At 44.5% G+C, this 25,683-nt stretch overlaps 1 protein-coding gene across 5 annotated transcripts in view; it reads right to left on the bottom strand.

Annotated features, from left to right (window-relative positions):
- RPGRIP1 (RPGR interacting protein 1) overlaps positions 1–25,683 on the bottom strand; it is an 86,048-nt gene that overhangs the window by 4,111 nt on the left and 56,254 nt on the right. The window contains exons 15-23 of one of the 5 annotated variants that reach the window (XM_055289593.1): positions 25,190–25,642; positions 24,876–25,027; positions 24,086–24,428; positions 22,139–22,323; positions 21,315–21,518; positions 19,570–19,708; positions 14,610–14,710; positions 4,858–5,050; positions 2,691–2,775 (exon numbers count right to left, since the gene is read on the bottom strand). In XM_055289593.1, the coding sequence (XP_055145568.1) occupies positions 2,691–2,775; positions 4,858–5,050; positions 14,610–14,710; positions 19,570–19,708; positions 21,315–21,518; positions 22,139–22,323; positions 24,086–24,428; positions 24,876–25,027; positions 25,190–25,642 (1,855 nt within the window). Of the gene's footprint in view, positions 1–2,690; positions 2,776–4,857; positions 5,051–14,609; positions 14,714–19,569; positions 19,709–21,314; positions 21,519–22,138; positions 22,324–24,085; positions 24,429–24,875; positions 25,028–25,189; positions 25,643–25,683 lie in introns of all 5 variants that reach the window. The other 4 variants (XM_055289595.2, XM_055289598.2, XM_055289596.2 and 1 more) reach the window with 4 other exon arrangements.

The raw sequence follows: 25,683 nt of genomic DNA, 5'->3' as shown, positions 1-25,683 counted from the left end.
TGGCACACACCTATAGTCCCAGTTACTTGGAAGGCTGAGGTGAGATCACTTGAGCCCAGGAGGTTGAGGATGCAGTGAACTGTGATCATGCCACTGCACTTCAACCTGGGTGACAGAGCATGACCCCGTCTCTAAAAGAAAAAAGAAAAAGAAACCCCGTACTGATTAAGCAGTCACTCCCCATTCTCCTTCCCTAGCTCCTGGGAACCACTAATCTACTGTCTATCTCTCTAGATTTGCCTATTCTTGATTTTTCATATTTTTATTAATTTTTAAAAGCAAATATTGGTAGCTAATACAGAGTGCCAGGAATAGGACTAAAAATTCAGGTTCTTAAAAGCACAGCTAAATATGATTAAACTGAAACAAAGGAATTACTTTAAAGAGATCCATTCTCAGCCCATTAGGCAATATTCATTTGTAACTATGTTTCTATGTCATTATTTAGAACTTCAACAATGCAAAGTGATAATGCTGACTCCCTCATCCCAATTTTCATAGGAAAGGGATGATAACTAGCATTATGATGTCCAGGTACAATACCAAGTGCTTTATGTAAACTATATTATCTCAATTTTATTCTCACAAGAGCCTTCAAATTAAGTAATATCAAAAAGATCAAAGAGCTAGTAAGTCAAAGAGTCTGGAATAAAAACAAGGTTGGTCTGATTACAAAGCCTGTTCTGTCTGCTAGACCATACTGGCAAAAAGAAAGCCAAAGGTAATACCAATCAAATCTAACATTGAGTAGAAAATGATTATCACTGTAAGGGAATAAAGGAAGAGAGAGTTCTGGAAATGCTGGGAAAAAAAAGTGAAAGCTAAATGTAACATTAGCACAGAAAGGAAAGAACCAAATCGCTTTCCATTTCCAAAAGTTCTCTGTAAGCTTACATCTGTTTAAGCCCACAGTGATGCTGAAGTCAGAGTCACTGTTTATTTCATGTGGCTCCTTTTTCAATTCTTTCTATGACTAACCAAAGACAAAGTAAAGGCAGATGAAACAAAAGTATTGGGCCTTTCAAAAAGTAATTAAAACACCAGGTCGGGCACAGTGGCTCATGCCTGTAATCCCAGCACTTTGGGAGGCAGGGCAGAAGGACTGCTTCAGCCCAGGAGCTGAAAGACCAGCCTGGGCAACATGGTGAGATCCTGTCTCTAAAACAAACAAAAAATTTAAAAATAAGATAAAACACCAGCCCCATATTATTTCTTATGCACACACATGCACAGGCGGTATGGACAACAGATTTCAAAAACAAAAACCATATGCCTACTTAAATTTGAATTTCAGCTAAACAACAAATAACTTTATTTTTTTCTTAGAGGCAGAGTCTTGCTTTGTCACCCAGGTTGGAGTGCAGTGGCACAATCTTAGCCCACTGCAACCTCCACCTCCCAGATTCAAATGATTCTCATGTCTCAGCCTCCTGAGTAGCTAGAATTACCGGCATGTGCCACCAGGCCCAGCTGATTTTTTTTGTTTTTTTTAGTAGAGACGGGGTTTCACCATGTTGGCCAGGCTGGTCTCAAACTCCTGGCCTCAAGTGATCTGCACGCCTCGGCCTCCCAAAGTGCTGGGATTACAGATGTGAGCCACCGCACCCGACCAAATGATTGTTTTTAGGATAAGTATGTCCCACATTTTATCTGGAAACTCTAAAAGGAGGCCTTCTTCAGATTATTGGAATAATAAGGACAACCAGCTTCCCTAAAACTTTAAAGGAGATCTAAAATTTACTTAGTTATGTCAACATCAAAAAATTCCTGTTGGCCAGGTGTGGTCACTCACACCTGTAATCCCAACACTTTGGGAGGCTGAGGCAGAAGGATCACCTGAGGTTGGGATCAGCCTGGCCAACATGGCGAACCCGTCTCTACTAAAAATACAAAAATTAGCTGGGTGTGGTGGCGTGCACCTGTAATCCCAGCTACTTGGGAGGCTGAGGTAGGAGAATCGCTTGAACCCAGGAGGTGGAGATTGCAGTGAGCCAAGATTGTACCACTGCACTCCAGCCTGGACAACAGAGTGAGACTCTGTCTCAAAAAAAAAAAAAGAACGTCAACACTTTTTGTTCATTCCATTTGGGCATTGTCAATATTCAAGTAAACTGCTGCTACAAAAAAAGGGCCCATCAGGCTGGCATGGGTGAGAAATGAACTAAACCTATAAGATTATGGGCTGGGCACGGTGGCTCACGCCTGTAATCCCAGCACTCTGGGAGGCTGAGGAGGGCAGATCGCTTGAGCTCAGGAGTTCGAGACCAGACATGGGCAACATGGCAAAACCCTATCTCTACGACAAATACAAAAAATTAGCTGGGCATGGTGGCACATGCCTATAACCATAGCTACTTGGGAGGCGGAGGCACAAGAATCCCTTGAGCCTGGGGAGGCGGAGTTTGCAGTGAGCCAAGATCGTGCCACTGCACTCTAGCCCCGATGACAGAGTGAGACCCTGTCTCAAAAATAAATAAATAAATAATAAATAAATAAATAACCTATAAGATTGGGTAATGGATTAGGTAGTCACAAACATAAATTAGGCTCAAGTACATAGGAAATTCATTAAGAGTAAATTAACTCAAAAAAGTTATTAAAATATTCAGCATCAGCACAAAACCAAACTCAAACTTTTGAATTTCTGTCTCAATATCTCCTTTGTTTCAAAGTGGAAAGCAGATGCTTACTGTCCTTGATCAGCATCTTGTCCATTCAGCATGTCGAACAGAAACTGCCTTCGGCCTTGCTGCTCCTGTGGGTCCAGGTCTATGACTGTATTAAGGGGAAGAGAAAAAAGCAAAGAATCATATACTGTTGCAGTGTGAGCCCCAAGACTTTCCTAAGTGGTATTCATGGTAGTTTTCATGAAAAGATTAGACTCCTTGCCTGGATCTAGAATAACATGGACCAACTGCTTTGAAAATCATGTGTGTGTGTGTGTGACAGATTCTTACTGTGTCAGGCTAGAGTGCAATGGCGTGATCTTGGTTCACCGCAGTCTCCATCTCCCAAGTTCAAGCTATTCTCCTGCCTCAACCTCCCGAGCACCCATGGCACCCCTCATGCCCGGCTAATTTTTGTATTTTTAGTGGAGACAGAGTTTCGCCATGTTGGCCAGGCTGGTCTCCAACTTCTGACCTCAGGTGATCTGCCTGCCTTGGCTTCCCAAAGTGCTGGGATTACAGGCATGAGCCACCGCACCCAGGCTCCTTTGAAATTCTGAATGAAAAAGATTTCCACACTTGAATCAAATATGAGGGTAGGAAAAAAAGATTTCATGCATGACTTTCTCAAATTTTCACTTATGATATGCCCTTTCTTTAAAAACTACTGAAAATATGATCCATTAAAGTAAGAAAATAAATTAGAGGATAACCAGGAGATAAGAAATCTGGTATAGGAGAGAACTTGATCATATTCTCCATGAGCAGCAGTAATAATGGAACAGTGGGCTAGAGCAGAACAAGAGGATAGAGAGAGGTCTTCAGGAACAAAATGGATGAGTAGATAATTCAACAGGTTTGATTATTTTAAAATTTGGAAAGGCTGTTGAGGGACATGAAAATAATTACAATATGTATAATGAAAATAAGGCAAATGAAAAATTGCTGCAAAAAATACGTGAAAAGAAATATAATCATTGCATACTACTTGGTTCTACAAGAATTAATATTTACATATCCATAATAACAGAACCAATTTAAATGGATTTAAATAAAAATTATGATACAATTATAATGGGAAGGAAAGGGACATGAGTGTAGTACAAAAAAGCTAACTTTTAAGGTCCAAGATAGGAAGTCTAAGGCAGGAGAATCATTTGAGTCCAGGAGTTTGAAACCAGCCTGAGCAACATGTTCAGACTCCATCCCCCCCAAAAAAAAAAAAACAGGAGAAGAGGAAGAAGAACAAAAATCAAATCAATACTCAGAAATATGATGGAGGTAAATAACAGAAGAAATGGCTGAGATAGGATGGGCTTGGTGGCTCACGCCTATAATCCCAGCACTTTGGGAGGCCAAGGCAGGCAGATCACTTGAGGGCAGGAGTTTGAGACCAGCCTGGCCAAAATGGTGAAACCCTGCCTCTACTAAAAATACAAAAAACTAGCCAGGCATGGTGGCGCACACCTGCAATCCCAGCTACTTGGGAGGCTGAGGCACATGAATCGCTTGAATCTGGGAGTCAGAGGTGGCAGTGAGCCAAGATCACACCACTGCGTTCTAGCCTGGGCAACAGAGTGAGACTCCACCTCAAAAAGCAAAAATAAATATAGCTGAAATGTGGAAAGTGGTGGATTGAGGAAGGGTGGGAACAGGGGAAGTGATTTGTGAAGAGGTGGAACAAGACTGCTTAGTGTAAAATGTTTAGCCCCATTTGATGTTTTTTTTTTTTTTTTTTTTTTTTGAGACGGAGTCTTGCTGTGTCACCCAGGCTGGAGTGCAGTGGCGCGATCTCGGCTCACTGCAAGCTCCGCCTCCCGGGTTCAGGCCATTCTCCTGCCTCAGCCTCCCGAGGAGCTGGGACTACAGGCGCCCGCCAACACGCCCGGCTAATTTTTTTTTTTGTATTTTTAGTAGAGACAGGGTTTCACCGTGTTAGCCAGGATGGTCTCGATCTCCTGACCTCGTGATCCGCCCGCCTCGGCCTCCCAAAGTGCGGGGATTACAGGCTTGAGCCACCGCGCCCGGCCCCCATTTGATGTTTTTAAACCATATGCACACAATACTTTGAACAATAAAATAATAAAGTGAAATGGCTGGATTCACCCCACAAAAATCCAGAGTAATTCTGACCCTCAGTCTCAATGTTCATCAGACTTCCTCACCCCAATAACCACACAGGATGCCTCACCTTTGCTAAAGTGAAAGTGGATTTCTTCTCCTGCCCTAGGCTTCCTTAGGGATACTGGAGTCTCTGTCTCCGACAAGGGTAGGTCGTAGAATTTGTACTCCACGTACACCTGTTTTATGTTCTCATCAGACATCACTTCTGCCTCTGGGTAGAAGGCCAGGGAGACAATTTCAATGCACATCTTCTCTGAATCCTGATAAGGAAAATGTTTATTTAGTTCCTAAAGGTTAGTGAGGCTCCAAGTGCTTATACGCCATCCAATTAACACATTATGGTACTCTCTAGAAATCAACCACAGGCATAATCTACTATATTATTCCCTGAGAATCCTTTTATAGGTAAAACTGGCATCAAAAGACAACTTGACTTAATTGCCATAGTTAATCGATAGGAAATTTATAAAGAGAACCCAGCTCTTCTCTCTCACAGTCCAGTAGATCATTTCTCCAGGCCAGCCTTTCTCAGTCATCTCCACATATAGAAAGAATAAAAAAAATGTCTGATTCGGAGGGGTGGGGAGGGTGGATGATGGGAGGTTGCTTGGTGGGAACAATGTGCGTTGCTCCAGGCTTCACCACAGTGGAATATATCAATGCAGCAAAATTGTGCTTGTAGGCCGGGCGCGGTGGCTCACGCTTGTAATCCCAGCACTTTGGGAGGCCGAGGCGGGCGGATCACGAGGTCAGGAGATCGAGACCACGGTGAAACCCCGTCTCTACTAAAAATACAAAAAATTAGCCGGGCGTGGTGGCGGGCGCCTGTAGTCCCAGCTACTCGGAGAGGCTGAGGCAGGAGAATGGCGTGAATCCGGGAGGCGGAGCTTGCAGTGAGCCGAGATCGCGCCACTGCACTCCAGCCTGGGTGACAGAGTGAGACTCTGTCTCAAAAAACAAAACAAAACAAAAACAAAATTGTGCTTGTACCTGATGATTATATACAAATAAACAAATTTCTAAACAGCTATTTTTCAACTTTTTTTTTTTGAGACAGAGTCTTTTTTTTTTTTTTTTTTTTTTTTTTTGAGGCGGAGTCTCGCTCTGTCGCCCAGGCTGGAGTGCAGTGGCGCAATCTCGGCTCACTGCAAGCTCCGCCTCCCGGGTTCACGCCGTTCTCCTGCCTCAGCCTCTCCGAGTAGCTGGGACTACAGGCACCCGCCACCACGCCCGGCTAATTTTTTGTATTTTTAGTAGAGACAGGGTTTCACCGTGGTCTCGATCTCCTGACCTCATGATCCGCCTGCCTCGGCCTCCCAAAGTGCTGGGATTACAAGTGGAAGCCACTGCGCCCGGCCAGAGACAGAGTCTTGCTTTGTTGCCCAGGCTGGAGGGCAGTTGTGTGATCATGGCTCACTGCAGCTTTGACATCCTGAGCTCAAGCAGTCTTCCCACCTTAGCCACTCAAGTAGCTAGGACTACAGGTACACCACCACATGGGGACAATTATTTATATTTTTTTAATAGAGATATGGTCTTGCTATGTTGCCCAAGATGGTCTAGAACTCCTTGACTCAAGTAATCTGTCCACCTCAGCCTCCCAAAGTGGCTGAGATTAGAGGCATGAGCCACTGCAACTGGCCACAACTTTCTTAATGAAAAATAAGCTAGTATTTTCCTGAGGTTAGGACCTAAAAGACCTCCTGACTGATACTGGAGATTCAGTAGCTGCTTCAGCCACTATAGCAAACAGCTGCCCAGGGCTTCCCGTGCCCACCCAAGTGCATGCCACTGAGGAGGCCACCAGACCGCCCTGCCCTCCCACAGGAACTCCAATCTTTTTTTTTTTTTTTTTTTGAGACAGTGTCTCCCTCCGTCGCCCAGGCTGGAGTGCAGCGGCGCGATCTCGGCTCACTGCAAGCTCCGCCTCCGGGGTTCACGCCATTCTCCTGCCTCAGCCTCCCGAGTAGCTGGGACTACAGGCACCCACCACCACGCCCAGCTAATTTTTGTATTTTTAGTAGAGACGGGGTTTCACCTTGTTAGCCAGGATGGTCTCGATCTCCTGACCTCGTGATCCACCCGCCTCGGCCTCCCAAAGTGCTGGGATTACAGGCTTGAGCCACCGCGCCCGGCCAGGAACTCCAATATTTTCAATCCGACTTCAGAGTCGCTGCCATCACCCTGTCCTTTCTTTTGATTGTGCCTGTGTCCATGTTGGCATCAGGGATACCAGGAGGAGGTTTCCAGAAGTACACCAAGGCCAACAGAAGTCTCCTCCTTCCACAGTGTGGCAGGCAAGTCAGTATCGTGACACCAGTAATGAGTCAATCCAGGATGGTTCCCTACCAGCCATAGCTCTCTCGCCTCCATCTGTGAGTGCCCTCCTGTATGCTTCTTTTCGCTAGCTGGCCAGGCCAATGCCCTTACTTCTCCAAAGACCGGCTCTTACCCCGTCTTTTCTTCTCTTAGAAAGCAAGTGGAGCTCCTGTGCCTGCCCCTAAGAAATTCAGCAGGCAAGATCTCTCAGTGATTCTGCATCAGAATCATCTGGGGTGCTTCTTAAAAATGAAGATATTTGGCGGGGCGCAGTGGCTCACACCTGTAATGCCAGCACTTTGGGAGGCCGAGGTGGGCAGATCACCTGAGGTAAGGAGTTCAAAACCAGCCTGGCCAACATGGTGAAACCCCATCTCTACTAAAAATACAAAAATTAGCCAGGCAGGGAGGCTCATGCCTGTAGTCCCAGCTACTTGGGAGGCTGACGTGAGAATCGCTTGAACCTAGGAGGCGGAGGTTGCAGTGCCACTGCACTCCAGCCTGGGCAACAGAGTGAGACTGGGTCTCAAAAAACAAACAAACAAAAAAACGATATTTGACGTTTTTCTCTTAATAACCCTCCCACAACATCCAATTCTCCCACACATCAAGAAAACTATTGACTATACAGTGTTTTCAAAAATCTGGTTTTTTTGACACTTTGATGGGTCATATTAGTGGGTTTCACTAGCTTTTTAAAAAAGAAACAACAGGATAGGATAGACAGGATAAGACAGTATATAGTGAAATAGGAGAATGCATGGCAAATGTTAATAGTAAGCCCGGTTTCTTGAAACTTTGTTCTTTTATAAAAGTATTGGATAGTGCAGAAATGTATTTCTCATAGTGATTGCTATAAAAAATGTATAAAATCCTCTGTGTTATATCAGACTGTCTAGAGTGGCTCCTGGGAATCTGTATTTATTTATTTAGCGATGGAGTCTAGCACTGTCATCCAGGCTGGAGTGCAATGGTGCGATCTCGGCTCACTGCAACCTCCGCCTCCCAGGTTCAAGTGATTCTCCTGCCCCAGCCTCCTGAGTAGCTGGGACTACAGGCATGTGCCACCATGCCAGACTAATTTTTGTATTTTCAGTAGAGACGGGGTTTCACCATGTTGCCCAGGCTGGTCTCAAACTCCTGGCCTCAAGTGATCCGCCTGCCTCGGCCTCCCAAAGTGTTGGGACTACAGGCGTGAGCCATTGCGCCCGGCCCCATTAAAGTCTATACCGAGTATCTAGTGCCTGGCACAATGCCTGGCACAATGCTTGGCACACAGTATACATTCAGTAAAACTGTATTAAATATTACCTTGAGCAAGCCCTTCTCCCTAGACTTCGCTGTCCTCCTTTGAAAGGGGGTGGGGGGATAATAATATACATGTGAGCAAGAGAAACTTTTATTTTCTTTTGATTTCCCACTCCTCAGGTAAATCAAACTCTTTCCTATCTCAGGGCCTTTACACTTACCAATTCCTTTGCCTGAGATGAGTACAGTCTACCCAGTACATGGGCAGCTCTTCCCTTCTCATTCTTCAGATTTCAGTTCAAACGTCCCCTCCTCAGAGAAATCTTTCCTTAACACCTATCCTAGTTCAACCCCTCCCATTGCTATTATATCGCCCTATTTATTTCCTTCATAGTACTTAGAATCTCAGAGCTATCTGCTTTACTTATTTGCTCACTGATGTACATATTTTCCCTCAGTAGTATGTAAGATTCAAGAGAGAAGAGACCAAGTCTGTCTTATCCACCATTTTGTGCCCACAGAGCCCGGCAGTTATTAAAACAGGCACTTCATAATTACTTGAAGGACAGAATAACTCATAAGGCTGCTGTGAAGCCCGAGAGAGTCATGAATATCAAGCACTTGGCACACAGTATGAAATCTCAATCATTACCCATTAGAGTTCTGTCAAACGAAAGGTCATGTATTACTTTAATGCAATATCGATCAGCAGTTAAGACAAAAGAACTATAGAAAGCTAAATATATCGACATGGATAGAACCCCAAAACATTATTGATTGAAAAATACATGTTTCATAACATTACCAAAAAAGAAAAAAAAAAGAGTAAAACTAAATAAACATTACATAGCACCTTCCTGTACATCTAAAATTATTTTTCTTTTTTTTCTTTTTGAGACCAAGTTTCGCTCTGTCGCCAGGCTGGAGTGCAGGGGCGCCATCTTGGCTCACTGCAACCTCCGTCTCCCTGGTTCAAATGATTCTCCTTTCTCCACCTTTCGAGTAGCCAGGATTACAACCACGTGCCACCACGCCCAGCTAATTTTTGTATTTTTAGTAGAGATGGGGGTTTCACCATGTTGGCCAGGATGGACTCGATCTCCTGACCTCACGATCCGCCCACCTCGGCCTCCCAAAGTGCTAGGATTACAGGCGTGAGCCAACACACCTGGCTAGTTAAAAAAAAAAAAAAAAATTTTTTTTTTTTTTTTTTTTTGAGACGGAGTCTTGCTCTGTCGCCCAGACTGGAGTGCAGTGGCGCGATCTCGGCTCACTGCAAGCTCCGCCTCCCGGGTTCACGCCATTCTCCTGCCTCAGCCTCTCCGAGTAGCTGGGACTACAGGCGCCCGCCACCACGCCCGGCTAATTTTTTGTATTTTTTAGTAGAGACGGGGTTTCACCGTGGTCTCGATCTCCTGACCTCGTGATTCGCCCGCCTCGGCCTCCCAAAGTGCTGGAATTACAAGCGTGAGCCACCGCGCCTGGCCAAAAAACAATTTTTTTCAGATAGAGTCTTGCTCTGTCACCCAGGCTGGAGTGCAGTGGTGTGATCTTGGCTCACGGCAACCTCCACCTCCTGGGCTCAAGCGATTCTCCTGCCTCAACCTCCCATGTTGCTGGGATTACAGGCACCCGCCATCATGCCCGGCTAATTTTTGTATTTTTGTAGACAGGGTTTCACCACGTTGGCCAGGCTTGTCTCGAACTCCTGACCTCAGGTGATCCTCCCGCCTCGGCCTCCCAAAGTGCTGGGATTACAGGCATGAGCCACCACACCCGGCAAATTTTTTAAACTTGCTAATAATCCTGGGACAATAATCAGAAGTCCATATTCGTGCAGACTACATCAAGTTTATTCTGGTAACAATGGTGAACTGGGAGGATGAATAAGATTAAAATTTGATCCAAGTATACACAGATGTTTTATTCATTCATATTAGGTTGAACTATACAGAACTGACAATTGTCAACCATTTTTTATCTATGAGTATGACAATATATGGTTAAATCTAATATTTTTTTGTTGGATTCAGAATCCTTTCTTTACATGAGCTAATTCCATTATGTAATTTTATTGGGACTGAACAGCAAAAAAAGTATGCAATTAGTAATATTAACCATTGAAATATATATCAACTCATTTGAACTTGCTGGCAGAAACTCTGCAAGGATTAGTGCCAGATAACACCCTTTGGCTTATTAGCTCAGATGTGCCACCTAATTTGGCTGGGGGGCAGGGCTGCTAAAACTTACTACATGGCATACATAAGGGTCAGGAAATCCCTGACACCTGAAATTAACACTATTAGAGAAAAAAATTTTGAGGTTCTCAATATTCGCTATTGCTAAAGAAACAGTAATCTGAGGCCGTAGAGCAAATGAAAATGATTGCTCCCTCCTCACTAGTAACTGTTAAGAAGAGGGAGGCCGGGCGCTGTGGCTCACGCCTGTAATCCCGGCACTTTGGGAGGCCGAGGTGGGCAGATCACGATGTCAGGAGATTGAGACCATCCTGGCTAACACGGTGAAACCCTGTCTCTACTAAAAATACAAAAAATTAGCCAGGCATGGTGGCATGCGCCTGTAGTCCCAGCTACTCGGGAGGGTGAGACAGGAGAATCGCTTGAACCCGGGAGGCGGAGGTTGCAGTGAGCCGATATTGCGCCACTGCACTCTAGCCTGGGCGACAGAGCGAGACTAGGTCTCAAAACAAACAAAAAAATTAGCTGTACGTGACAGCGTGTGTCTGTAGTCCCAGCTACTTGGGAAGCTGAGGCAGGAGAGTTGCTTGAACCCGGGAGGCAGAGGTTGCAGTGAGCCAAGATAGTGCCACTGCACTCCAGCCTGGGTGACAGAGCGAGACTCTAAAAAAAAAAAAAAAAGCTTAACCTAGGCCGGGCGCAGTGGCTCATACCTGTAAATTCCAGCACTTTGGGAGGCCAAGGTGGGTGGATCACCTGAGGTCAGGAGTTTGAGACCAGCCTGGCCAACGTAGTGAAACTCCATCTCTACTAAAAATACACAAATTAGCTGGTCGTGGTGACACACACCTGTGGTCCCAGCTACTCGGGAGCCTGAGGCAGGAGAATCTCTTGAACCTGGGAGGTAGAGGTTGCAGTAAACCGAGATTGCGCCACTGCATGCACTCCAGCCTGGGCGACAGAGCAAGACTCTATCTCAAAAAAAAAAAAAAAAAAAAAAAAGGCTTAACATTGAGAACTCCAATAGGTCAGAGAAATGAGACTACTATTATCATCACACTCATCACTATCATTGAGGGCTTCATTTGTCTCAGGCACTGTATCAAACCCTTATTTTGGGCCAGGTGCGGTGGCTCACGCCTGTAATCCCAGCACTTTGGGAGGCCGAGGCGGGAGGATCATGAAGTCAGGAGATCGAGACCATCCTGGCTAAAACGGTGAAACCCCGTCTCTACTAAAAATACAAAAAATTAGCCGGGCGTGGTGGCGGGCGGCTGTAGTCCCAGCTACTCGGGAGGCTGAGGAGGGAGAACGGCGTGAACCCGGGAGGCAGAGATTGCAGTGAGCCGAGATCACGCCACTGCACTCCAGCCTGGGCGACAGAGCGAGACTCCGTCTCAAAAAAAAAAAAAAAATAAATAAATAAAATAAACCCTTATTTTAATCTTGCCACATCACTATCAGATGGGTATACTTAATACCACCATTTTACAGATAAGGAGACGAGGCCTAATAGAGGTTAAAAAACTCTCTCAAAGCTATATATCTAGTAAATAGCAGAGCTGGGATCTAAATCACTGTCTCAACCAAATCTTCATGCTCTTAAACATTACACTCTACTGCATTTCCATTTATCCCAGCTGACCCCAGGCAGAGGAGTGACAGAACTCAAGTTCTGACTCTGAGCTTTCAATCCCCTCTACCTTTCACGCCTAGACATTTTGGAATACAACAATAATTTAATATATATGTGCCCATGTTGTAAGTTTAACTTGATAATACTAATTTTTTGCTTAGATAGGTTCCTTTTTCATATTTAATTTCTCAAGTAACACTTTGGGGCACACAAGGCAGTTTTCTAAAAGGATGTCTTACTTAGGAGCCTTTAATTTAGGTAATGTTTTTAATGGAATCTGGCTGGCTTGTTACAGTTCAAGATGAGTTTGCTGATCAGCTGGCTGCTTTTTTGGTTACTTGAGAGGTGGCGCAGTTTAAAAACCTCAACTGGAGTTTCAGCTCTTTCACTAACTCAATAATCCTGTACACATCATTTAATCTTCTTTACCTTGGTAATATCTGTTATCTAATTCCAACATTTTGTGGCTCCAATCTGTCTTACAAACACTTGTCAGTATATTAACTACATAATATCTAAAAAAAGATATGATAGATAGAAGTTCAGACAAAGAGAAACAACTGGTTTTGTCGTTGCTGTTGTTTTTGAGACAGGGTCTCTTTATGTCACCTATGCTAGAGTGCAGTGGCAAGATCATGGCTCACTGCAGCCTCAAACTCTCAGGCTCAAGCAATCCTCTCACCTCAGCCTCCCAAATACTTAGGACTACAGATGTGAGCCACCACGCCTAGCTAGTTTTTAAATTTTATGTAGAAACAGTTGTCTTGCTATGTTGCTCAGGCTGGTCTTGAATTCCTGGCCTCAAGCAATCTGCCTGCCTCAGTCTCCCAAAGTGCTGGGATTACAAGTGTGAACCACCACACCTCAGCTGAAATTGAACTATGTGTTATATTCAGTGTTTAAGTCTACCGACTTTGAGTTGTTTCTCCTCACTCCAATATCCTTCATTTTCCTGCAATTCTTCAGCACAAGTTCCAGCTTTCAAGGAAGAGTTTTCCAACCTCTACAAAAGCAACCATGTTGATTTCTTACAACAGACTTTATATTACACAATCTACCTCCTTGGTTTTAGGTCATCCTACATTCTTATTTAATGTTTCTAATGAAGTTCATAATCATCAATTCGCTCTGAATCTTTTATTCAGTCACTCACTCAACAAATATTAACTGAGGACCTACAAATGTGCCAGGCAGCAGTGGCTTAAGAGTAATTGTTTTCTACCTCATGTGTAACCCACAAGGTTAGAACACAATGATTACTGAATACATGTGTGGATATTTATTAATATATGTGTGTCTGGTTTTTTTTTCTTTTTTTTTTTTTTTTGAGACGGAGTCTTACTCTGTCACCCAGGCTGGAGTGCAAGCTCCGCTTCCTGGGTTCACGCCATTCTCCTGCCTCAGCCTCCTGAGTAGCTGGGACTACAGGCGCCCACCACCACGCCCGGCTAATTTTTTTGTGTTTTTAGTAGAGACAGGGTTTCACTGTGTTAGCCAGGATGGTCTTGATCTCCTGACCTCGTGATCCACCCGTCTTGGCCTCCCAAAGTGCTGGGATTACAGGTGTGATCCACCGCACCTGGCTTTTTTTTTCTTTTTTTTCTTTTTTTGATGTGTGTCTCTTAAATTAGTTCTAAAAGAGCTTTGAGGCTGAACTGTTTAATAGATAATTACAGGTTGAGTAAAAAACAGCAGAAATGGAATGATCTCCATGAGCCCTCCCATGAAGAATCCTGCCCTCTCTTCCAGACTCCATCTCCCAAAGCAAACCCATTCTCCTTAGATGCACTTAAAGGCAGGGGTACCATTCAGGCTGGGCATGATTACAGGACACAATGGAGGATATGGGAATAAGAAGAGGCAAAGGATCCAGATAGGAGAGAAGTATTGAAGCAAGTCATCATTTACACTATCTCAAGAAAATGATCCTTTTATCTGACTGTACCAGCCGACCTTCATTCACACGAAACATAAATTTAACTAAACAACTTGCATTTTCCATTAGCTTCATTAAAACTGGATTGCCCTTCACTTGTGTGGCCACTAAGCACAGTGTCATTATTGTTTTTTTTTTGAGACAGAGTTTTGCTCTTGTTGCCCAGGCTGGAGTGCAACGGTGCGATCTTGGCTCACCGCAACCTCTGCCTCCCAGGTTCAAGCAATTCTCCCGCCTCAGCCTCCTGAGTAGCTGGGATTACAAGGACGCTCCACCACGCCTGGCTAATTTTTTTTGTATTTTTAGTAGAGATGGGGTTTCTCCGTGTTGGTCAGGCTGGTCTCGAACTCCCGACCTTAGGTGATCTGCCTGCCTCGGCCTCCCAAGTTGCTGGGATTACAGGCGTGAGCCCCCATGCCTGGCCACTGCCATTATTTATAGTCTTATCTCGTATGCAATGATTACTCCAGTGTACTTACTGCCTTAGGATATTTCTGAGACATGGGTGGCACTATGACATCATCACTGTCTGTAGTTTGTGCTTCACTGACTTCAGAACCTTGTTCAGAGGATTCTTTATCTGCTAGAGAAGAGGTTGCAGTTATAGAACTGTTTCAAAGCACTCTAGCCCAAGAAAAGACCCAGCACACACATCTCCAATCCACTGTCTGGTCACCAGTTCCGAGTGTCTAGATTTTGCCTTCACTTACTAAGAATCGAACCCTCTTTTTCAAAGGAACACTTATTCAGAAGCTTGCCAAACATACAGGATTCACTTCTCAAAAAAAGAAAGGGAAAGAAGGAAAACAGAAAGGAAGAAAGGAAGGATGACAGGAAGGAAGGGTGAGAGTAAGGGAGGAAGAAAGGAAGGCCTTTTGTGGGGGCTGAAGAAAATGGCCAAGCTTGAGGTAAAGCTGTGCAATTGGGTGGGGCAGACCGTATTTTCCAAAGATGGCCTCTCTGGCTGGGCGTGGTGGCTCATGCCTATAATCCCAGAACTTTTGGAGTTCGAGGCGGGTGGATCACCTGAGGTCAGGAGTTTTAGACCAGCCTGGCCAACATGGTGAAGCCCCATCTCTACTAAAAGTGCAAAATTAGCCTGGCTTGGTGGCGCACTCCTGTGGTCCTAGCCACTCAGGAGGCTGAGGCAGAAGAGTTGCTTGAATCCGGGAGGCAGAGGTTGCAGTGAGCCGAGATCGAGCCACCGCACTCCAGCCTGGGTGACAAGAGACTCTGTCTCAAAAAAAAAAAAGATGGCCTCAAATGGTCTCTCCCATCCCACATGCTCTCCTTACAATGCGACTGACCTTGACACTGCTCCTATTGAGTGGTGCAGGCTTTGTCCCCTCCCCTTCAACTAAGGTGGATCTTTTGGACTGTCTCAACTGAAAGAGTATGGTAGGAGTGATGCTATGTGACTTCTAAAGCCAGAACACAAAAATGCCATAGACTTGTACCTTGCTGTCTTGGAACTCAGCTACCCATCTGTGAGGAAGCCCAAGCAACCACTGACAGCCAGGACCACCTGATCAGCTAGTAGGGTGAGCTATCTTGCAAGTCGAACCCATCAGCCCCTCAGCTGAGCTAACCCATCTAATGCCACATTGAGAGAGGAGAAATGAGTCTTCTTCATAAGACCTGCCTAACATGCAGAGTAGTGAGCCAAAGAAATGATAATTGTTTTAAGTCATTAAGTTTTGGAGTAGATTATTACACAGCATTAGATAACTGGATGGCAAGCTGTGCCTCTTCTGTAAAATTTCAAATCTTGGGTTGTCTGTTTCACTGAGGTCTCAAAGGGAAAAGGTCTGAGGGGCAGCAAAAGCAAAGGCTGCTAAAGGACACAAGGCTTTGTCTACATATGTGGAAATGGCCTTAAAATCAGGCCCTTTTCATTTCTTGATGGCCTTTACCTAATACCCTTAGACCTTTGTCTAAAAGATTAATAAGCTTCTTTTTCAACAACTACAGCATCCTGCCTCTGATAGCTCCACTCAAACATCTGAAACCAGGCAGATTTTAGCTTCTTGCGAGTACTAACTGGTGGTTTTGAGTTTTTTTGTTTTTTTTTGTTGTTGTTTTGAAATGGAGCATTGCTCTGTTGCCCAGGCTGGAGTGCAGTGGCATGGTCTCGGCTCACTGCAACTTCTGCCTCCCAGGTTCAAGCGATTCTCCTGCCTCAGCTTTCCAGGTAGATGGGGTTACCGGCACCCACCACCACACCTGGCTAATTTTTGCATTTTTAGTAGAGGCGGGGTTTCACCATGTTGGCCAGGTTAGTCTCAAACTCCTGACCTCAGGTGATCTGCCCGCCTCTGCCTCCCCAACTGCTGGGATTACAGGTGTAAGCCACCGCGCCTGGCCAGTCTTGATCTTTTGAAATTCATGGAGAACAGCGATATTAAAACAATAACTAACAATTAGGCTTCCACAGAAATAGTCTTCTTTTATTATTTATGACTATAAATAGATGACCATATAGTACATGAGATTTAGATTACCTTCTGGTCCCATATTTCACATTCTGCAAGGAGGAAAAGCTAGTGGATATAGATTATACTCAATCAAATACCTGAAGAAACGTAAATTGGGAGTCTGGAGATAACTGGAACCCAGCATTCAGGTCTGGATACACTGAAGCTATCTAGATACAGTGTTACTATTTATTCTACTATTTAATGACTAAATAATATTCCATTGTCTGCAAATCATAAGAATGGAATTGTTCTCTTATAACCAGGATTTCTTGCCAGTCATGTAAATTTGGCTCTGGGAAATTTTGGGCTTGGTTATTCTTGTTAACCTTCCTTACATTGAGTAAACTTTGATGGAAAAATCAGATTACACAATCAATAGAAAAATTATCCTTCTCATGAGAAAAATCATTTATGCTTTTCCCATTTAAGAAGTTATGCCAAATACATTCAAAAGCATAAAAATTATGCTTTTAGCTCTTCCCATTTAAGTTATGCCAAATACATTCGAAAGCTTAAAAATTATACTTTTAGGCCAGGTGTGGTGGCTCACACCTGTAATCCCAGCACTTTGGGAGGCTGAGGCAGGTGGATCACTTGAGGTCAAGAGTTTGAGACCAGCCTGGACAACATGATGAAACCCAGTCTCTACTAAAAATATAAATATTAGCCGGGCATAGTGGGGCACACCTGTAGTCCCAGCTACTCTGGAGGCTGAGGCAGGAGAATCACTTGAACCTGGGAGGCGGAGATTGCAGTGAGCCGAGATTGTGCCACTGCACTCCAGCCTGGGCGACAGCAGAGACAGACTTCATCTCAAAAAAAAAATTTTTATATATATATATATATATCTATATATATGAAATATATATATGATATATATGAAATATATATAGATATATATGAAATATATATGATATATATGAAATGTATATATGATATATATGAAATATATATGATATATATGAAATGTATATATGATATATATATGAAATGTATATATGATATATATATGAAATGTATATATGATATATATATGAAATGTATATGATATATACGAAATGTATATGATATATACGAAATGTATATGATATATACGAAATATATATATGATAATATATGAAATGCTTCTAGAGATTTAGAAAAAAGGCTTTTTTAAGTAGTAGAGACTCCCTTTTCACAATATTTCCATATCTACCTTTATATTTTTCCTCTCATTATTAAATTTTTCAAGCACATGGAAAAAGCCCTTGAAATATAAATGTTCAACTTATTAAATTGTTGTAAAATGAACATCTCTATCACCATTCAGCCAAGAAATGGAACACTGGCAGCACTCCAGATGCTCAAAGGGTGTCCTTTCCTGATAACCCTCTTCCCCTTCTCCTAGGAGTAACCACTATTCTGACCACTGTCAGAACTAGAGGAAAGCATTTGAGGCACTGACCTTAGGCATAAAATTTGAAGGGGTGCCAAAAACTCAATAATCAAGACAAACACTGTCCTGTTTTTTGTTTTTTGTATTGAGACGGAGTCTTGCTCTGTTGCCCAGGCTGGAGTACAGTGGTGTAATCTCAGCTCACTGCAACCTCTGCCTTCCGAGTTTAAGCAATTCTCCTGCCTCAGCCTCCCCAGTAGCTGGGATTACAGGCAGATGCCACCACGCCCAGCTAATTTTTTGTATTTTTAGTAGAGACGGGGTTTCATCATGTTGGCCAGGCTAGTCTCAAACTCCCGACCTCAGGTGATCCCGCCTATGCCTCCCAAAGTGCTGGGATTACAGGTGTGAGCCACTGCACCCAGCTGACAAACAGTTTTAATGAGAAAATCAAAACTAGGTTGGGTGCGGTGGCTTACGCCTGTAATCCCAGCAATTTGGGAGGCCGAGGTGGGTGGATCACCTAAGGTCAGGAGTTTCAGAGCAGCCTGACCAACATGGAGAAACCCCATCTCTATTAAAAATACAAAATTAGCCAGGCGTGGTGGCGCATACCTGTAATCCCAGCTACTCAGGAGGCTGAGGCAAGGAGAATCGCTTGAACCCGGGAGGCAGACTGCAGTGAGCTGAGATCATGCCATTGCACTCCAGCCTGGGAGACAGAATGAGACTCCATCTCAAAAACAAAACAAAACAAAACAAAAAAACCCTAGGGCAAAATAACATTTTATAAACACTGGGGAAGTTACTTATTTTTTTTTTTTTTTTTTTTTGAGACGGAGTCTCGCTTTGTCGCCCAGGCTGGAGTGCAGTGGCGCGATCTCGGCTCACTGCAAGCTCTGCCTCCTGGGTTCACGCCATTCTCCTGCCTCAGCCTCTCCGAGTAGCTGGGACTACAGGCGCCCGCCACCACGCCCGGCTAATTTTTTTTTGTATTTTTAGTAGAGACGGGGTTTCACAGTGGTCTCGATCTCCTGACCTCGTGATCCACCCGCCTCGGCCTCCCAAAGTACTGGGATTACAAGCGTGAGCCACCGCGCCCGGCCGGAAGTTACTTATTTAAGAATTCCAGCCTTGGTTAACCCAACCATCACACTTGTAACACAAAACTGGACCTCGAGTCTTACATACTAATTTTCCATAAAAACTTTAGCATTCTAAGATGAAGGCGGAAAGTAAATAACTAGCTTGGCAAAACAATTAAATGAGTAAACAGAAAAAATATATATTTTTTTTTCTTTTTTTTGAGATGGAGTCTCGCTCTGTCGCCCAGGCTGGAGGAGTGCAGTGGCGCAATCTCAGCTCACTGCAACCTCCTCCTCCTGGGTTCAAGTGATTCTCCTGCCTCAGCCTCCCAAGTAGCTGGGATTACAGGCACATGCCACCACACTCGGCTAATTTTTGTATTTTTAGTAGAGACGGGTTTCACCATGTTGGCCAGGCTGCTCTTGAAAGCCTGATCTCGTGATCTGCCCACCTCGGCCTCCCAAAGTGCTAGGAAAAAAAGTAGATTTTAAAAGACAATACCATTTACAGGACGTAGAGGTTCCTTCTGTTTCGGTGCTGAATGGGATAATGTCATTTCCTCTTCCTTGTGCTGATTTTTAAAGCCATCACCTATGGAGCTGTTAGTCTCTGAGAACTTCCACTCAGTGTAATTCACCTGCTTCAGAATAAGAACAATACTACATAGCTGGTAATATCTTCGTTTTCTTTCTTCATTCTTTCCTTCCTGCCTTCTTTTTAAATACTAGCTCTTTTTATTTTTTTAATTTTTATTATTATTTTTTGAGACAGAGTCTCCCTCTGTCACTCAGGCCAGAGTGCAGTGGCAACATCTTGGCTCACTGCAACCTCTGCCTTCTGGGTTCAAGTGACTCTCCTGCCTCAGCCTCCTGAGTAGCTGGGATTACAGGAGCCCGTCACCACACCTGACTAATTTTTCTATTTTTAGTAGAGATGGGGGTTCACCATGTTGGTCAGGATGGTTTCGAACTCCTGACCTCATGTGATCCGCCTGCCTCAGCCTCCCAAAGTGCTAGGATTATAGGTGTGAGCCACCATGCCCAGACAATACTAGCTCTTTTTAATTTTTAAAAGTTAGTACTTGTTGGCCAGGCATGGTGGCTCACGCCTATAATCCCAGCACTTTGGGAGGCCGAGGCAGGCGGATCACCTGAGGTCAGGAGACCAGCCTGATCAACATGGTGAAACCTCATCTCTACTAAAAATACAAAAATTAGCCGGGCATGGTGGTGCGTGCCTGTAATCCCAGCTACTTGGGAGGCTGAGGCAGCAGAATTGCTTGAACCTGGGAGGCGGAGGTTGCAGTGAGCTGAGATCATGCCATTGCACTCTGGCCTGGGCGACAGAGCGAGACTCGGTCTCAAAAAAAAAAAAGTGAGTACTTGTTTAAAAATATATATAGTATTAAAACTTTAAGCATAAACTGCAGAGTACATAATATGCTGAATTAAATTACATTGAAACGAACAGTTCGGGGGTTTGTTAAACTACTTGTGTTTGTAGAAACACAAGCTAGCCACAAATAGCTATGATTATGGCTTAATCATATTTTTATTTTTTTGAGATGGAGTCTTGCTCTGTTGCCCAGGCTGGAGTGCAGTGGCACGATCCCAGCTCACTGCAACCTCCGCCTCCTGGGTTCAAGTGATTCTCCTACCTCAGCCTCCCAACTGAGTAGCTGGGATTACAGTCACGCACCACCATGCCCAGCTAATTTTTTTTTTTTTTTTTTTGTGAGACGGAGTTTCTCACTTGTTGCCCAGGCTGGAGTGCAATGGCGTGATCTTAGCTCACCACAACCTCCGCCTCCCAGCTTCAAGCGATTCTCCTTCCTCAGCCTCCCAAGTAACTGGGATTACAGGCATGTACCACCACACCCAGCTAATTTTTGTATTTTTAGTAGAGACAGGGTTTCACCATGTTGGTCAAGCTGGTCTCGAACTCCTGATCTCATGTGATCCACCCGCCTTGGCCTCCCAAAGTGCTGGGATTACAGGCGTGAGCCACTGCACCTGGCCTCATTTTGTATTTTTAGCAGAGACAGGAGTTCACCGTGTTGGCCAGGCTGACCTGAGGTGATCTGCCCACCTCAACTGCCCAAAGTGCTGGGATTACAGGCCGAAGCCACCATGCCCAGCCGATTAGTGCTTACCTTGTGTGTCTGCTTCTGCTTCTACCTCTGAGAATAATACATCTGGGGACACTACAACCCACAATTTAGTGCTTCAAAGTTTTTAAGGTCTTACCTCTGGTGTATTTCCATTTAAGATGTTAAGGCTAAGATACTCCATTCTATTCTTTCCTTGAACGCCTATTCTTTTGCCATGTTTTCTTCTTGAGTAGCTCACAACCTGGTGCTCCTTTTCCTTTCTTTCTCCCCCATGAGGAGGTTTTCTCTTTGCTCGATACTGGCCAGCTTCAATGGGAACCCCAGGAGATGCCATCTGATCCTGAATAGAAAGATCAGAGACAGCATTACAAGATGGTAGTTTAACAATCTAGAAACACACAAGAAAGGGATTTAGGAACTAGCATTAGACTTCATTTCTCTCCTCATGGAGCTGAGAAATGCTATCTCTCTCTCTCTTCCACAGTAAAACCCAGGCTTTCGCTCCATCAGTAGTCTCATGGCATTATGAGGGATATATATTAAGTTCATAGGACACATGACACTCACAGAAGGAATTTCTTTATCTTTTTTTTTTTTGAGACAGAGTTTTGCTCTTGTTGCCTAGGCCGGAGTGCAATGGCGTGATCTTGGCTTGCCGCAGCCTCTGCCTCCTGGGTTCAAGTGATTCTCCTGCCTCAGCCTCCCAAGTAGCTGGGATTACAGGCATGCGCCACCACGCCCAGCTAATTTTTTGTATTTTTAGTAGAGACAGGGTTTCCCCATGTTGGTCAGGCTGGTCTTGAATTCCCGACCTCAGGTGATTCGCCTGCCATGGCCTCCCAAACTGCTGGGATCACAGGCGTGAGCCACGGCACCTACTTCAACTATAATACTGTCTCCTTCAAATCTGCTCCATAGGATTGGCAGAGATCTGCTACCTGTGGAGTCCTGGAGAGTTACCTGGGAAGGAAATGAAGACTTTTGCTCTTCAGATGAGATCTTTGAACTGTCCTTGCTATCCTTCCCCTTAGTCTGAGCTTCTGGTTTCAGGAAACTCTCAGGGGGTATGTAGGGAAACTTCCAATCCAGTTGCACTTGAATAGATCCGTTGGGTTTCTCTGCAGGGTCAGTGAGGTTAAAATCACCTGAGAGACAAACAGATATTAATAAGACCTGATCACATGAAATAAGCAAGTGAGCATTTGTCAGCACCTTATCTATTTCCTTCCCATTTTTAATTTCAACATATTTTATCACCAATTAATTAACATCCATTAAATAATTACGATGATGATGCACTCAGAAGTAAAATCAAATAGCAGTGCAGTTAGAATATTAATCGAGGAAGATGGGCTATCTCTAGGATTCAGGAAGAGGTAGTGAAAGGTGTATGAAGCCGGGCACGGTGGCTCACGCTTGTAATCCCAGCACTTTGGGAGGCCAAGGCGGGCGGATCACGAGGTCAGGAGATTGAGACCACGATGAAACCCCGTCTCTACTAAAAATACAAAAAATTAGCCGGGCGTGGTGGCGGGCGCCTGTAGTCCCAGCTACTCGGAGAGGCTGAGGCAGGAGAATGGCGTGAACCCGGGAGGCGGAGCTTGCAGTGAGCCGAGGTCGCGCCACTGCATTCCAGCCTGGGTGACAGAGCAAGACCCTGTCTCAAAAAAAAAAAAAAAAAAAAAAAAAAGAAAGGTGTATGAAAAGGAGTACAGATTGCTTGTCATCAGTCATCCAGCCAATGAACAAGGTTGCATTATTATTACTCTTATCAAATGCTTACTGTGCCTTAGTTGTACCAAGAAAACTGTCATCTCTACCCTCAAGTGGTCCCAAGAAAACTTAAGCAAAATGGCTTTTTCAAAATGCCAGATGTCTGATTTGTAACACTGATTAACAGATGGTTTATACTGCCTCCCCTGTTTGGCAAAGGAGTTGTGTCCAGAAGTGTCAGCCTTTTTCTAAGCAGTTGTATTGAGGAGAGAGCTGCACACATTTCCTGGAGCATCCAGAATCTTGTTAAATATGGTTGTTTCTGGCTGCAACTATCCCCACTTCCTAAGGAAAACATGGATACCCCCACCTCACCCTCCCAGGACTGTAATCAAAGAGTTGACCCCTCTTGGTACACCCACACAATCCTAGGTATGAAAGTTAGGAAAGATAGTATGGAGCTCAGCTCCACATTGGGAGAAAAGAAAAAAATCCAAGAAATTTATGTTTGCCATGATCTGGTGTGAAAATCTCTCTAACTTGTGTCCAGTGTTTAAAAGAAGTGAGAGAATGATGGGGGAGTGTTAAGGTCTCAGTTTATAATCAGATATCTATGTAGTCATGCACCAAGAAACAACAGGCCTTTAGTAAAGACAGACACTAGACAGCATTACAGAGCTTTAAAAAGTTTGTTCAGCCAGGCGCGGTGGCTCACATCTGTAATCCCAGCACTTTGGGAGGCTGAGGTGGGTGGATCACCTGAGGTCAGGAGTTCAAGACCAGCCTGACCAACATGGAGAAATCCCATCTCTACTAAAAATACAAAAATTAGCCGGGTGTGGTGGCGCATGCCTGTAATCTCAGCTACTAGCCTAGGCAACAAGAGCGAAACTCCATCTCAAAAAAAAAAAAAAAAGTTTATTCAGATACAGAGGTATAGAATTCAGGTTGCTGGCTCTACCCACTTAGGAATGTTGTCTCTGTGGCTGAAAAGAAGCAGAAGAAGCCAGTGTTTCCACACAAGTAGTGAGGCTCTAAGTCTTCTGCTCTGTTGCTCTTGACAATATTCTAAATCCCTTCTCTTCAGGTTTTAAGAGAGACTATTTCAAACAAGTAATCAAAAAAAAGTAGAATCAGGACAGGGAGACAACACTGGGAAGAGGGCATGAAGATGTAATAACCTCGAACTCCCACCTTTGATAGATTCATTTTTTGCAAGAGGCAGTAAAGGCACTTGGGCTCGGCCAAGATACGAGCCAGGCTCTAAGTCTTCATCATCAAAAACATGTATAGACAAGGCCTCCCGTCTCAGATATTGGTCCAGGTCAGAGGTCACAAGCACTGGGAATCGAGCCTGGTCTCTAAAGTAGGGGTTGTTACTGGCTGGAATGATGGCAGTGTCATGATCAGAAAAGGTGAAGAAGCGGTACACAGCATATGGACTGGGTTGAGTTCCCAGCCATCGACTCCGGAGGCCACAGCATTTGGTGATTTCAATCCGCAGCTCGTTCTGAGGTTCCCAAGACTCCGATCTGAACTGGAAAGATGTTGGTCATGGATTGAGGAAAAGGGCAGCTTGAGCGTGTTGTAGGTGAAGCCTAGGATCTGTGGTGAGGAAGAGCTAAGATCTAGAGAACAGCTATCCCAACTGGATCGGGAAGAAACCTAATGATCTTCACCTGCCTGCAGACTGGCTCTGGCAGTTATTTCAGGGAGATACTAGCACTCACGACTTAACTTAGAGAATGGCACAGAGAAGCTATTCTGTTCACAGCAAGGATGAAGGATGTAGCTAGCTCCAAAGGCATACTTTCATTTCAGACTCAAGCCTGACCAAGGGAATAATCCAGACTAGTTGTGGTGTGACAGTTTTCTCTTTCATTCACATTCAACAAGTACTTATTGAGAGTGGAAGACTGAACTGTTCTCATGAGCTGTTTGGCTGAGGCTCCTCTGAGATGCCTCAGCACATCCTTTTTCTCACCTCCTCTTCCTGGGCCTTCTGGCCTCCAAGCACACTGGTTGACAGGTAGACCTGGGCTTTCTTTCGTTTATTGCATGCCTGTAGGCTGGGTTTTATGGGGAAACGCAGCCTCATCCAGTACTCTAGAACCCCGAACTCTTCTCCACCAGCTCCTGGACAGCAGAAAGTATGAAAGCAGGGAGAATACAGATGGTGTGGCAAGGATCAAGAACAAAGACAAAGGAAGAAAATAAGAAACCACCAGAAAAGCAACTGTAGGCTTTGGGAAATTCTGCATTGGTGCTTAGGAACTGCAGGAAGCCAACAGCACTTACCAATCAGTGTGGCCAAACCATGGACTTTCTCCACAGTCTCTAGCACCCTGTCAAAGCAAATCCATCCTGCAGCAAGAGTGTTGTGTTCACTGGCCACAGCCTGGTGTAGATCAAGCCGGGCTGAAGCCTCTTGAAGGTAGTGTAAGAAAAGCGAATCTGTCTCCATCACATACTGGGAGGTGAAGTCATAGAGGGGCTGTGGCCCCACAGATAATGGGGTACAGTGGGTTTCAAAGTCATAGAAGGAATAGGTGCAGAAAGTGGTAGGTTGGGTATCTCCAGCCTGCGCTAGGGCGGCAGATGTCAGGAAGGCCTGGTGGATGTGCAGTTCAAAAAGATTCTCACCCTGATGCAGCAGAGAAATATCCACTTTATCCTCATCTCCATGGGCTGGCAGTGTTTCCAAACATAATGACAACTGTCGGGTGCCATAAGCAACATCTTTGAGCTGTTCTAGAGGGGAAAGAAAGCTGCCTATCAGTTAAAGGGTAGGG

The sequence above is a fragment of the Symphalangus syndactylus genome, chromosome 8 (genome assembly GCF_028878055.3).
Source record: "Symphalangus syndactylus isolate Jambi chromosome 8, NHGRI_mSymSyn1-v2.1_pri, whole genome shotgun sequence".
Classification (NCBI taxonomy): domain Eukaryota; kingdom Metazoa; phylum Chordata; class Mammalia; order Primates; family Hylobatidae; genus Symphalangus; species Symphalangus syndactylus.
This window is presented reverse-complemented; position numbering and strand designations above follow the sequence as displayed.